At 33.3% G+C, this 16,037-nt stretch overlaps 1 protein-coding gene across 6 annotated transcripts in view; it reads right to left on the bottom strand.

Moving 5' to 3' along the window:
* The window catches only part of LRRC49 (leucine rich repeat containing 49), a 112,568-nt gene that overhangs the window by 29,046 nt on the left and 67,485 nt on the right, over nt 1–16,037 (bottom strand). For all 6 annotated transcript variants that reach the window (XM_054688535.1, XM_037502842.2, XM_037502843.2 and 3 more), the window contains 3 exons: nt 15,498–15,645; nt 6,216–6,299; nt 2,089–2,255 (listed from right to left, as the gene is read on the bottom strand). In XM_054688535.1, coding sequence (XP_054544510.1) covers nt 2,089–2,255; nt 6,216–6,299; nt 15,498–15,645 — 399 coding nt within the window. The remainder of the gene's footprint in view (nt 1–2,088; nt 2,256–6,215; nt 6,300–15,497; nt 15,646–16,037) is intronic.

Below are 16,037 nucleotides of genomic sequence, written 5' to 3'. Positions count from 1 at the left end.
ACTACAATAAAAATAGTTTTATATAGTATCATTAAAATAGATAAATTGATTAGTGAAATGGAGTATATAATCCAGAAATATATATCCAAATATTTATGGGAACTTAATATAAGATGAAGATGACACTGCTGTAAAAAAGGAAAAAAATAGTTTAATTAAGGGATATTATTATCAAATTGACTATCAACTGAAATAAAATTAAGTCAAACTCTTAACATCATAAATATAACTGATGTATTATGTATTAAATTTTAAAACACTGAACTTTATTTCAATATAAAGTTTCCAAGATTATTTGGATAAACTTGGAACTATAAAATCTCCTTAATTTTTTCTTTAAAAAAAAAGAGATATCAGAAAGAGAACTACTTGGGCAGTATTTCATAAACTTAAATCTCAATGCCATAACATTTTAACTTTATAAAGTGTTATAGTTCTAACCAAGTAAAGTTATATTTTGGCACTTTATGTTGAATAAAATTCTAGGACAATATAAGAATGATATATAAAGTATCACTTAATTCCTATTCTTGCTGCCCTATTTTTCTTCTTGAAAGCACTGAGAAACTACATGTGGGCTCCTAAGCGAGCTGCAGGAAGTAGACTGATCAATATAAATTAGTCCTACATCTAAAAATTTAGAGGTGTATATGTCTAAATATATGTCAGACTCTTTTAACTATAGAAAACTTCCAAGATATTATTCTAATGCCTCTGAAACTACTTCCTTTACTACATTCTTTATAGATGAATGTCTTTACTACATTCTTTGTACATGGCTTTAAAGAAAAAACTTAGGAAGAAAAATACATTATATTTAATTTCAAATGTGTTTCAGAGTTAGGTTAAGATCATAAGATAACCATGCTTCATCAAAAGAAACAAAAGTGACATTTGTTCTATTTTTTACTCTTGGGCTTCATTACTAAATTATATAAAATACTTTTAAAATTATGTACACACTATATATACCATATATAAAGTATATATATGTTCTTTGTGTCCCTCTCATTTACTTGATTCCAATATGCTTTCTTAAAGAGAAAAGAGAGATGCTAAGTGTAGACAGTATACTCAGGTATGCTCATAAACCTGGGTATTTGTATACTGTGACACATTTACTATAGAACAAAAGAGATTGTGAAATACTGGAATAGACAGATATTACAGAACAGAATAGAAACAATTATTCAGATTTTATGTTGAATTGCTTAATACTACTAGTTAAGAAATAAAAGTCTGTCCTGGTTGTTGAGGACACAACAGAAGTCAAGTCTATCAGGATTTGTTTCTTCTTTTTTAAAATTGTTTTATTTTAAACTGATGTAACAATTGATTTATAATACTCTATGTGATTTACTGGATGAGGTTTACACTTCTTCAGATACAGGTTACCACACCACATCCACCAACAAAGCACCCACATAGTCCATTATAGTCCACTAAGGGTTCCTTTCCTCTTGAAGCTTACCTTCTTGTGAGGAAGACAGATATGAAACAATTTCCAACTACTAATTCTGTTTATGGCAAGTGCTTAAAGGGAAGGTACAGAGTACTGGAAGATAAAAGAGGGATCTAGTCTAATCTTCATGAAGTAGTTAGGGAAAACTTTTCAAGGAATGTGAGGTTTAAATTTAAGACTTCCAGGTGTGAGCTGTAGTAAGTTAGGCAGAATAAGGAGTGAAGGGCAGAGAAGTGGTATAAGGGGAGAAAAGAACTGTTTCTGAAATGTTCTAAGGTAGGAAGTAACTGATGGGAGCTTTCTAACAACCTCCCATACTGCATCTGTAGTATGAGAATAAACTAGTTGATGGTAGGGGACAAAATAGATGAGGTGGGTAGAAAGCCTCAGAAACTAAGTGATCTATATTCTTTCCCCTGAAAAATAAAAAACTGTTGAAGAATTTTATATTAAAGGTCAGTTTATATTTTCAGTATTTCCAAGCTTAATATTTTTTATTTAAACTGCTATTTTGAATAAGTTCTACTTATAAAAACTATTTTGACTATAGGTGAAATGGTTTCCCATTTCTGCTCCAAATCCACTTCCCCAAAGACACAATATTGGGAAAGACTAGCATTGCATACCCTGTTTCCTCTGGAAATGCAGAGTTGGTGTTTCCATCGATTTGACACGGGTCCTGAGAAGAAGACTCAGAATCTTTTCTATCTTGATTTGCAGCAATATTGGTTATTCGATTTTGTTGCAAGTCCCATTTTCGAGCTACGTTGTTAATTGTTAACCTTTTCTTCTCCTATGAAAAATTCAATTGTGACAAGAATTACATTAATGCAATTTATATATCAAGAAAGTATCCAAGGAACATATTTTTGTACTACTTACACTTTTAAAAGGAACATATTCCTTAAAAGTAGCTACCAGGGTCTCCCGGGTGGCACTGGCAGTTGAGTGCAGCGCTGTGAAGCTGTCTGCAGCCTCTGCAGCATGGGTTTAATCCCAGCTGCCCGGGGGATACCCACATGGCACAGCAGACCTCTGTCTCACCCGCTGCTCCCCTCAGCAGTGTATTTCAGTCATTCTGCCTGTTCTGTTCCCCACTCTGTCTCTGGTGAATCCTCTCACCCTCCTGCACATCTGGCCTGTACCCTGGTTCTTGTATGCATGAATATAATAAATCTTTTTAAAAAATGTAGCTACCAAAAATGAATTCTAAAAAAAAAGTACATGGGGTCTTTATTTGTTCTGTGTATTCAAACATATCAAAAATGGTCAATCATCTTTAAAGAAAAAGATTATACAGAACAATAATTATTTCCATTGGAGACAGGAAAACTCACTGTCTGAAAGATTAATTTGACAGAAATTTATATATCTCTGTGTTTAAATATAGCAAGAAGTAACTAATATTTTAATCTTCCTACCCAACAATTAGAATATGGTGGAATAATCTTGAAGATTTAGGAGGTGGGCAGAAGGAGGAAAAACAGGAATTGATCAATATTCAAAGCATCACAACATAAATTATAATATCTGAAAATTCATAATTAGATATAGGTGATTAAGAAAAATTGTGCTAGGTTGAAATATTTCTAGCTAACCAATACTACCCTAAATGAATAGGAAAGAAGTTAATTCATTATATGCAGTAGATGCCTTAGGTAAGTGATTCTCAAACTTTAGGGTATCTCAAATCATCTGAAGAGCTTTAAAACACCAATTGCTGGTTCTTACCCCATTTATAATTTAGTGTGTTTTGGGGTAGGGCTCGAGAATTTGCATTTCTAACAAGCTCCCTGGTTGCTAATGATACTGGCTCACAGATCTCACTTTGAAAACCACTAACTTAGGGCTTTGGGACTCCATTTTCTCACAGAAACCTGGAGAGAAAAGCAGATCTTAACTACTGAACCTTAACTGCTGCACTAGGTTGAAACTGTTTCTACTCATTTTATAAAAATTGCTGAGGAAAAACAACCCCTATTCTGGCAAAGTGTCCATTATCAAAAGTTAACATATTAAAATGGCATGCCAGTTAGATCCAGGTGCTGAAAATATACTCTTTCTATTTCGTCTTTACTAAGCTTACAATCATCCAGTGAAAAATCAGCTCAGTATGATACTGATCCCTCTGTAACTGCTCCCTGGGGAGTCGGTGAAAGCTGTTAGATAGGTTCTTTGCCAATTCCTTCATTGCATACACACACACAGAGAGAGAATAATTACTTTTAGTTCCAAGTCGCTGCCTATATATGGTTATCTAAAATTTTAGCATGTAGGAATGGAATTGAATGCAAAGTGATGAAAAAGCTTAATTAAAAACTAAACTTTTTAAAAACTCTATTTCTATGTTTAAAATTTTCTTAGGATTTTTTTCCTAATGCTTGTTATTTAAAATTTGTCAATATAGGTAAGTAGGTTATACTCAAAATATGTGTATACTTCTCACACTTTTTGATATTTTATATATCCTCCTTATCTTTAGCAAGTGGAATCTACTATTCTACTCTAAAAACTTTGTTCCTCCGAATCTATAATAAAAAAGCATTCTTACCTTAAGGAATTCTATTTCAGTTATCTGCAAATGACTGGGCAAACCCAAATCTTAATCTAAGCAATGACATTATTTTTACTTAGTGCCAAGGCACTTTGAAAGAGGCAGGGTCCGTGAGTAATGGAAGATGATTAAAGTGCTGGCTTCATGCATTTGGTTTTCTGGATGACTGGGGATTGGCAGAAAGAAATATTCTTAGTAAAATAGGTAGAGCAGGGCTTAGAATAAGACAAAATGTCTTTATACCACTGAGCATGTTAAAAAATGACAATCTGAAAATGCAAACATTTCCTATAGCCATGCCCAAAGTAAACTTTAAGGGTTACCAAAAGGTTATTAAAGTCACAACAACACCAGGTTGACTAAGAGAATATCTATTCTGTTTTCACTGAGTCCAAAAAAGGGAAGACATTTTAAAACAGGAATGTAGCCTGGGGTCAGGTGGAGATCATAAGCATTTTATGTATCTGTGGAACAAGAAAAACAAAGCAAAAGGAAGGCAAGAGATTCTGCAAAACAGAAAGAGGGTACCCAAGAAAATGTTATGTTCAAAGATCAAGAATGCACTTAGCATATCAATTACAAGCATTTTTTAAAGCTACATGGCAATAAATTTTCAAGTCTGTGGTAAGGAGACATTTTTAGAAGATACCAAATTACAGCTTCTGTCACTTGAACAGTATCACACCAGTATGTGCCAGACTTGACACTTCCATTCAACCCAGGACGTTGCATGGAAAATACAAAAGCAACAAGTCAGAAGGTATGTGTCCATGTGCTCTTCATGTGCATAAAATTACTCATTTAATTTCATTTATTTATTTATTTATGGTTGTTTCACATATTTGAATTGTTTGCATAAAAGCAGTATCTATCACATTACATCACTACAGTACAGTATTATTGTCTATGCTCATTCTCCTATATATTACATCTGTGGCTTATTTACTAGTTGCCACACATTTGTACCTTCAAACACCATCATTCTGATCCCCCTAACTCCTCCTTTCCTGCTACTTTAAAAACTTTGTTCCTCCACATACTCTGCTTTTTTCACAGACTTTTCTATAGTTCACATATAAATGAAATCTCTCTCTGACTTTATCTCACTTAGCATAATGTGGTCAAGGTCCATTCAGTTCTCACAAATGGCAGGAGGTCCACCTTCTCATGGCTAACTAGTAACCTTTTGTGTATATAACTGACATAATTTTCATCCATTCATCCACTGATGAACATTTGGGTTGTTTTCATAGGTAGGCTATTGCGAAAAATTGTGCGATAAACCTAGGTGTGCATGTACATACTCAAAATCCTGTTTTCATCATGCCACAAATGGCATGAGTTTACTTTTTTTGATCACTGAGTAGTATTCCATTGCCATTTGTGGCAACATGGATGGAGCTGGAAGGGATTATGCTAAGCAAAATAAGTCAGAAGAAGATAATATTGTTTCACTTATATGTGGAATATAGAGGAACCAAACAAAAGGTCAGCAAAGACAAACACGGAAAGCTGACCATAGATCTAAGGCATCCAGGAGGGGGAGAGGTGAAAACTGCTGAGAGGGGAAGAGCAGTTATGGTGTTTGGTAGTGGGTAAACTATGGTGACCACACCAGAAGGGAGAAATGCTATCCTGTCAAAAAATTAACAAGGATTTAAGAAAAAGGTACCTTATTAAAAAAATTAATTTAAAAATAAATAAGAGCTTATAAAGTGATTGGTTACAAAAATCACTTTTTACACTGAAAACTAATAAAATGTTACTTGTCAATCATATCTCCATTAGAAAAAGAAAACATGCAGCAGAGGGCACTAAACTGTATCAGTAAAGCTGACAGTCTATTATAGTAATTTCCAAAATGGACTGCACAGGCCATTAAATACACAATGCACTGGCATAGAAAAAAACTAAAATTTTCAAAAAAGTTTTTTTCATAAGGTTAGTTATATTTACTGTATCTTTTAACATTCTTTCCTTTTGTATGTATTTTATAATATACATTATACTGTATTTTAGAAGTACAGGTTTCTTTATAGGTAGTAATATATGTTTTAGCATTGTTTCATTTATAAAAATCATCATACTGATAGGAATGAAAAATTCGCAAAGCTTGGAAAGCATTTTTTTGTATGACAAGCTAACTAGCTTCAGTTGGCGTGACTGCACACACATACATGTAGACATAAGTGAAAATACCTTAAGCAAAGACTGTTTATGACTTTCCCGCTTTTTCTCTTCCTCTTTTTTGGCTACAAGAGATGCCATACGCCTTTCTTCTTCCTGAAAGGAATTTTAAAAAAGTATTAAGTAGTTAGCCTTTCTAAGCTAAGTATCTTTGATTTCAGAAGCCTGCTTTTCTTTGTAAGATGCATACTACATGCTAAAAGACAATAGGCTGTTAAAGAAAAAAAAGTTAGCATGTTGTTCTTTATTTTCCTCTTCTTAACTTAAATCTTTTCATTTCTATCTCACCTTAAAATATTCACTATGAACAAATTTCTTAAAGTTGCAATCTGTTTACATAATCTGGATCATTTCCCCCTTGAAGACTGCCATGTTTTAATAGAGTAAATTATAACCACAGAACTTTCAATTTTATCAAAAGATTCATAGGCTTTCAAAATGATGTCACAATTTGAGAAAACAATTCTTCCTAAAAGACAAGTTTGAAAATATCTTTAGAGATAGGAAGCTTTATAATGTAATTTAGCAGATTTGAAGTACTCTTTAAAAATAAAAAAATATAAAAACAAATTAAAAATGCAATGAGGGGGCTTAAACAAAAGATTTTACACAGCTGAAAAGAGAACCAGTTAATTGGAAAATGTGTTAGAAGACTTTTCCTCTATGCTTTCATAGGATCCTACACTTGCTGCATCAAGGCATTTAACCGGTTTCAATTTTAATTTTTTCCGTCACTATTTTCCCCTGTTCTGCCCCAAACAGGTCCATTAAGGTAGGGACCATGTCAGCTTCCAGCACATATATATTTAATGAAACAATTATTAAACATCTTTATATAATCAATAATTTTCTAAAACTTGAACTGCTAAATCAAATAGAGACATTTTTCTACATTTTGCTTACCTTACACAAATGTAATACTAATTGGCACTCCAGAAATTACTCTGACCAGAAGTAAACATTTGATTTAAAACATGATGGATCATCATAAGAATTGCTCCCCAAATGTTTCTGTGTCTTCCCTTATTCAGGCCACAACGTGAGATAGCACTTAGTGCTCCCTTGAAGTTAAAGTGATGATGTGACTTGCTTTGGGGACAATACCATGTGGACAAAAGTGATATGTGTTTACTTCTGGGTAGAAGCTTTCAAAGGTAATACATGATAGTTACTCTTTCTCGCTCATTTCTGATACAGAATTTGCAAAATTGCAGAGAGTGGGTTAATCTGAATGCCTGAGTCTTGGAATGATGATAATGTAGAACAAATAAAGTATCTAGGTCATATTCTATGGGCAGACAGAAACATGAAATAAACTTAGCTGCTTTAATCCACTGAGGTTAGAAAAGTTGTCACCACAGCAAAATCTTAAACAAAAGCTTAACTGTATCCTGATTAGTACCTATGTTATATTAGAATCAGGGAGGGTTAAAGAAACTATGAAAATATATTCTAGGCTGTGGTACATTAACAATGGTTCTGAACACACAAAAGAGATCAAGCTTAAGAGCTATTTTCTTAAATGCACAAAGAGAAACTATCACAGAGTTAAAAGGGAAATAGAAATGCATACTGCCAAAACTCTCTAATTTTAGAAATGAGGAAGTTAATGCTCTGAGAAGTTTAGTAATTTATCCAAGGTGACAAAGTCAGGATCAGGATGAAAGATATGTCTTGCGAGAAATGGAATTGGTAGTATTTTTTAAATAAGACTACTTAAATTTATTTTTCTGATTTTAGAGACGGAAACCTCTCTCCTCAGAGAGGTTAAAATTAAATAGTAATACGCCATATAACTTAGTTGATTTAAAAGGAATGGAAGTTTAATGTGATTTTTTTGGTAGGTTTAAATTGTATTTTTTTTTTAAAGATTTATTTATTTATGCATATAAGAGCTGGGATACAGGCCAGAGGTGTGGGGGGTGAGAGGATCCACCAGAGACAGAGTGGGGAACAGAACAGTCAGATTGACTGAAACATACTGCTGAGGGGAGCAGCGGACAGAAGAGGTCTGCTTCACTATGTGGATTGCTCCCTGGCAGGCTGGGGATCGAACTCGTGCTGCAGAGGCCTCAGACCACTTCATAGTGCGGTACTTAACCCCTTGCGCCACCAGGAAGGCCCTAAAGTGTATTTTACAATATGGAAGATAGTCATTCACAATGTTTAGAGACTAAAGAAAGGTAGTCAAGAGAAATAAACTAAACGAAAATTCAGAACCCTGATTCCCAGCTTCATAAAATACCAGAATTAATAATTAAACTCTTTGGTTCAGTATTCATTGCTTTGATACCTATTGAGTACAATCTACTTCAGAACAAGCTTTTTCAAAAGAGTGAAATAAATTGATGTTTAATTGTCGACTTGTCTATGAAATCTGAACTAGAAACAGATTGGTTATTCAGAGAGCCAATTTCAAATAGTACTGAAAACTGTATAGATCACGTACTACACATACTTAAAAGATGATTTCATCAGATTTTTTAAAAAGAATTTGAACTTCTATTAAAGGCAGTAGGACTTTAAAAGGAAAACTAAACTTAGGAAAACTGGATATATACCAAATCAATTCAAATATTGAGTGTTTTAAGAAATTCATACATCTAGTGACTATATTTCAGCCCTAATAAATATAGTGTAACTAAATAAAATAAACCTCTAATTGTAAACATAAGCCATAAACCCACTGGTAAGATGGAAAAAAAGTGCTGCAAAACTCTAGCATCTTCATGATGTAATCTAATTTCTGGGATCTATCCAGGACCAAGAAAAACAATTTACTTTTTTCCTTACTTCACTGTGTCATTAAGACATAGTACTGATAATTAAGAAGCAGTGATTTAATAACCTTAGATTCTAATCAATGCATATATATTATCAGAAATTTTTCTCCCAAATAACTAACAGTAATCCTAATATAGGGAACAATTTATTATGTAGAATTAAAAAATATATGGCAATATGGGTTTTTTAAACATACTTCTGTTAGTTATGAAAGATGTAGTTTTACTTGACTAAATCAAATATTGAAAGACTTTAGAATCACAGAGTTCTTGTCTAGATGAAATGGTCTATGTTTTTCATTCAAACAATCTTTTTGTTTAATAGAGAAAAACTGATTTTTCCATGGCCACAGTTAATGTCAGAGTGGAGATTAGAAGTTATGTTTACTGGCCCAGGGGTATTTGCTGTTACAATACTAGGAGGTGAAAAAAATTAAAATAAGCTAGATTATACTGCCATAACAACTGCAAAACATATAGTGGTTCATAGGAAAAGTTTTTTCTAAAAAAAAAAAATAAAAAGGAAAAGTTTATTTCTCGATCAAGGAACGAACACTGCAACTGCTGTCGCTGTGGTGGCTAAGTACTCCTGGGTGTGTGATCTGATGCCTTCTTCAGTTCAACATGTACTTCCACAATGACCACTACATGGGAGAAGAGCATGGAGAATCACACACTGACATTTAAATATTTCTGCATGGAGATTGATTATATTCATTATTTCTGCTGACATTTCACTGACAAAAGCAAGTTGCATGACCACATTTAACTTTAGGGGGAAAGGAAATATCATCTGCCCACAACAGGAAGAGAAATACCATCTTCCCACATGTCAAAAAGAAGAGGAAAACCAGAACATATTGGTGAGCATTAGTAATGGCTACCACCATAGACAACACACTTCTGTCAGAAATAGGCTACCCCATGCTTTGAAAGCAAATTTGAGCTGATTAATATGAATTCCAACAAGTTTACTTAAGCCAACTAAGTGTGAGTTTGAGGTGAGAACTTAGACCCTATCCATTTGGAATTGTAAGAATAATGCCTGCATTCATAAAATACTGCCTTAAAAATAAATAGAGAAATCCTGCCTCCCTGTAATATTCTATACAATGATCCTGGTTCTAGATACTCAAATGTGTCTATTATCTCTCTTTTTGGACCCTTGTGAAAGTATTCAAATATTGTATTATCTTACTTGTGTCTTCTCCTTTGTGAGTGAATTATGCTAGGTTCTCTGGAAATATTTCAAATTTGTCACCACCCCTGCAAAACTAATAGTTCAGTAATAATCTGATCATTAAAGAAAAAAAAATGGGAATGATTAGCTCCATTTTTTTGAATTCTTTATTTCAATAGTTTTAAACTATATTAACTTCTAGGAATCACATCTCACAATTTACTTAGTTTGAATATATAAATTCCAATACAAGTCTTCACACATGCTGCTTAGCTCATCTCCCATAACCTCACACTTGTGCTAAGAATTGTTTGTTGTTACAGAGTAAAGTCCAGGATTTTAATTTATCAATTTTTTTATCTTACTAAATTCTGCTTATTTTTCCAGATTAAATGTCAGCAAACCTTTTCTATATAGGGCCAAATAGTAAATATTTTAGTTTTATGAGCCATATAAAATTTCTATTGCATATTCTTGTTTTTCTTTCTTTTTATTCAAAGCTTTAAAAGCATAAAAAACATTCTTAGTCTTAGAGTTGTACAAAAACAAGTTGCACGATGGATTTGGTCCCACAGGCTATAGTTAGTTATGACTATTTTTGGATTCTGATTTGACTGACCAATATATCAGGATCTCTAACCTCTCCAGCTTCTGTCACTCACATATTTTATCAGAATAACAGAAAAATACTGTCTGCTATTCATTAAATCAAAAAGTTAAACAGAATTGGCCCACAGATAAAACCTCATGGCATGCCAGTACAGATTTTTCTCCAAGCTGGCATTAATACATTACTTCATATTCTATAGGTATACTGGAATCACAATTCCAGTTAACCGTGTTGTCATACAACTGACTCACTATAAAAAATACTCTGTTATCTACATTATCTACACATTCCTTGAAGCGAATCTATAATATCCAAAACAGAAATCTAATTTTGCCTGGCATGAATTGTTTTAGTGAACTAATGCTGCCTCCTAGTGATGAATTCCTTAAGTACTCACACAGTCATTCTTTAATCCACTTTAGTTTTCTTTCATGTCTTAAAGTTTACTGTTATAATTTATGGACTTTATATTCTTCCCTTCTGTGATAAAAAGACAGATTAGGCCATCCTACCTACCTTTCAGCTACTCTATTATACCTATGCTGCTTCTCAGCTATAACTTTCTATATGGATTAGCAAATTTTTATCTTTACTCAGTGCTCTAGATCAAAGATTGGCAAACTCCAGTCCACAGGCCAAATCAAGTCAGCCAAAGGCTCTTATAAATAAAGTTTTATTGGAAGAGTCATGCTCAAACATTTATGTATTGTCCAAACCTGCTTTCAAGTAGTTTTCAAAAGGGTTTGTATAGCCCCCAAAGCGTAAAAACTCTTACTGTCAAGTCCTTCACAGTAAAGATAAAGTATGCTGGCCCCTGCTCTAGGCGAGGATCTGGATTCAAACTTTTCTGTTCACCCATTTCAGGCTTCATTATTAATGATATCTATTTCTACTCTTATAAGCTAAAAGTTACTCTTCTCAACAGAGATAACAAAAGCAAAATAGGAATTGAGATAGGATCCCAAGCTTCCTTGGCCTGACTAATCACTCTGGTGTTCATAAAACTCATCATGTACACCCCAATTCATCCTCTGGGCTGCTAACCAGATAGACAATCTTTTTAATACCTAAGTCCAACTGAACTACCTCAAACTCTTCAAGGGCTTCTTATTAAGTCCAAGACAAAAATCTAAACTCTTTATTATGACTTAAAATGTTCCTCATAAAATGTCCTTGCTTGTAAGACATTCATTGATTCTGCTCTCCGCCAACCCCCCATCATGTATATTCATTACTCAGACATGAACTATCAGTTGCTGTATTCTTTCAGCACTCCTTTATATTTTGGATGCCATCTCTCTCCCTAGAACATTCTCCACAGACACAACCTCCTCTTTCTTTGCCACTCCTTAAGACTCAAGTCAGTTATTTTCTCCTTTGAAATTTCTCCTATTTGTTCAGTAGACACAGAAGTGTCTTGTTCCTCAAAAACACTGTGCCATGTATGTGCACGTAAATGTATCTGGTGATTTATCTTCTTATCTAACCAGCTTACCATTTTGCATTATACCTATGTCTGCCTCTATCTAGACTGTGAGTAACCTGAAGGCATGAATATATGACTCAGATCTTAGTATCTCTACCGTCTCATATAGACCCCAGCAAAGAGACTTTTCAATTCAGCGTACCTAAGGGTGCCTTAGAAAAATGTTCATAGAACCAGAACCTGGACCTGTCACCCTTATATCCTGTTCCACATTGATTTTGGCATACTATTTGTTTTTTTATCATAAGGACTACTGAAAGATGAGCTTTGTAAAGACATGATGTCATAGGGAGCAATGCAATGTGACCTAATGTTGAAATGGCAAATTACATTAAGCTAGTAGTTTTCTCAGATCTCACAGATATCAAATATTTCTCTTGAAAATTAAAAATATTCTACAGTGCCCCTGTCAGTTCATTTCAGCATCCTTGGCATACAGCTTGAGAGCAACAGCCCTTGTGCATAGAAGTTCATTAGTATTTGTGTAATTTACTCTAGCTAGAATGTTTACATGGTAAATTAAAAATTTACTTATAATTTTTATTAAAAATTATTTTTAAAGTAAAAAAATAGTTATAGAACAGGTGTGAGAAAACTTTTCTACCCAGATAGTGACATATTTTATTCTTGAAGGCAGGTCATATAACTTCTCTAGCAACTACTCAGTTCTGCCACTGTAGCATCAAAGCTGACATATATCATATATATAAAGGGACATGACTGTGTTCCAAAACAACTTCACAAAAATATCAGCTCAAGGACTATTGTTTGCCAATGCTATTACAGTATATTACTTCTTTACCAAAGTTACTGAAAAGTTATAAACAAAAAATGAGAGTAAATACCATGAGTGTACTCTGATATGAATAAATTCAAATGTGTATCAGGAATGGGATCACAACAGGAAAAGAATATCTTGAGAAAGAGATTAACTTTAAAAGGAGAAGCCTGACAGATGCCATCTTAATTAAAGTGAAAATCATCAACAAAGGGAAAAATATAAATTGTACATCACTTGATAGGATGCAAGGAGAATGCAAAATCACTTCTGTGATATTTCTGCCAAAGATCTCTAGCTACAAGTTAATCATTTGAAAATATATTTTTAAAATCTGAATTGAGGGTCATTCTACAAAATAAATGTCAAAGTCCTGAAAGTCAGGGAAAGGAAATGATAATGAAAAATGGTGACAACAAAGATATGACAGCAAAATACATTTACTTGCAATGTATAATTCCAAACTGGATCATTTTGCTCTAAATAACATTATTGATATAATTGGTGAGATTTGAATGTGGAATGAAAATTAGACACTAGTAATTTTCAATGTTTATATCCTGATTTTGTATGTTATATTTATATAGGAGAATGTCTTTGCTTGTAGGAAATACACATTAATGTGTTTAGGTTGTTGGGAAATCAAGTAAGCAGCCTACTCTCAAATGATTTAAGGAAAATAGCAGTGTGGGTGCTAGAACCAGACTGCTTGAATTTGATCCTAGCGCGCCCATTTTCTAGCCATATAACTTTTGACAATTTATTTAACCTACATATACCTGATTTTCTTCAAAGTAAAAAGAAGATAATAATTATATTAAGTCATGGGGTGGTTATAATGATAAAACAAAGAATAAAATCTTAGAGTATTGTGAAATTTCATACTGTACTTAAAATTTTCCTATAACTTTGATACTGTCCCATCCCTCATGATCTTCCTTCTTTTCCCTACCAGGCAAACACTTCCCATGGAATGCACAAGATAATGATTATACACATTATTATTCTCCTTTTTTTAGGCATGGAAGTAGGTAAAATTTACTCACTCTACAAATCTTTATGGAATACTACAATCTCAGCATTGTGTGAAATAGAGGCAAGGAAATAAACATGTACAGAATATCTGAACAGAACATCTGTATGTGTCAGGCAAGGAAGAAAATTACTTCTACCCTTAAGGAATATATATATATATATATATATAATTAGCTAGATAGATAAGACTGAACAGAAACTCACTATGAGAAGGATAATATGTAATGAAGTACTAATTTATATAGGTGGATTAGCTTCATTTCCTATTTCACTAATCTCAACCTCATCAGGGAGAGCAATTAGAAATACCAAAGATTCTTAGTTAAAAAAGATAAAGATATGAAACAGTATTGTCAGTATAGAGCTGAACTGAGAGAACAAAGATCTATATTACTATGCTAGAACAAAGAGAGGGAAGAGTCCTAGAAGATCCCTGGTATTCATGAATTCATCAATAATTGCTGCTATCAGTAAACCACCTCAAATATCCATGACATAGCTGAGGTCGATTTTGTACACATGTTGCTGCAATTCAGTTGCAGTGGGTCAATTCCACATCAATGGGTCAATTCCATCAAAATCCACATTAAAATTACCAGTATAGATATGAGAAAACAGTAGATATTTTTCTAGGTCAGAGATTGTCAAACTGAGATTATGAATAGGTATTTTCAAAGAAAAAAATTTAAATAAATTTAGAATGCAATAAAACAAATTAGGGCAGATTTCCTTATTACAGAACTTCTTGGAGCCAATAATATTCTAATGTGCACTGTACACCAGAATACATGTGTATTTTATTTCATTTAGATCAGAAGCTATATCAAAACATCTAAATGTAGAAAATATCTAGCATGGAGACAGAATGAATAAATGGCTACCTTGAGTGGAACTGCATCAATAACAACAGCAGCTCCATATGGAGCTTTCTAGAAACTTCACACTACGCTGAGGTTTATTTTATCTTTATAGCCACCCTATGACATAATATAATTATTATCTTCATTTTACTTTGAAGAATATAAGGTATATGAAGGTTAAATAAACTGTCAAAGATAAAATGGGTGAGCTAGGATTCAGATTCAAGCAGTCTTGTCCCAGCACCCACACTATTAACCACTGAACTCTGTAACTTATCCACAAAATTCTTATTCAACCATTCCAAATTAAACTATTAGTTGCATATTAAGCAAGAATGTAAACCAATCATGATGATTAGCTAGAAGACTGAATTTAAAAGCTCTACTCAATAGAATTGGGAAGAGCGGGCAAGTGGTTAAAAATCCATAATTAAGAAATATATAGCCATGATAATACATAGTTCATTAAAATTAACAAGCACATCAAGCAAAGAATATACACCCCAATTTTCTAATCCATACCAAGGAAAACAATATGTAAACACTTTAGAAGTGTTCTCACCGTGATTCTCTTCATATCTAGTTGGCGCAGCTGCATCATATTCTGAAGGATGGTGTGTTTGTACCATGACTCTTGAGCTATTGGATTGCCATCAAAAGTGATATCTGAGAGAGAAGTAGAGTCAGCAAGGCAGCAAACACTTTCAAAACTGCAGGAGAGACAAAAACCACTAGATTATTTATGACACCTTCAATTGGTGCTTTCATTTGTTTAATAGACATAATTCTTTTCAGAACAGTTTTAGATTTACCAAAAAAAATTGAGTACCGAATCCTTATATTTCCTTATTAGTAACATATTTGTTCATATAGAATATTTATTATAATTAATGAGCTAATGTCTCTACATTCTTACTAACTCAAGTTCCTATTTTATGCAGATTTCTTTAGTTATTACCTAATGTCATTTTTCTGTTCCAGGACCCCATCCAGAATAGCGTATTACATTTAGTTGTCATGTCTCCTTAGGTACCTCTTACCTAGGGCAACTTCTATACTTTACCTATGGCAAAGTCTAAGAAGACTTTTCCTGTTTTTGATA

Source organism: Talpa occidentalis, unplaced genomic scaffold, assembly GCF_014898055.3.
Source record: "Talpa occidentalis isolate TD23 unplaced genomic scaffold, MPIMG_talOcc4v2.1 talOcc4.11, whole genome shotgun sequence".
NCBI lineage: Eukaryota > Metazoa > Chordata > Mammalia > Eulipotyphla > Talpidae > Talpa > Talpa occidentalis.
Note: the sequence above shows the minus strand (reverse complement) of the source record. Positions and strands in the feature narration are given on the sequence as shown.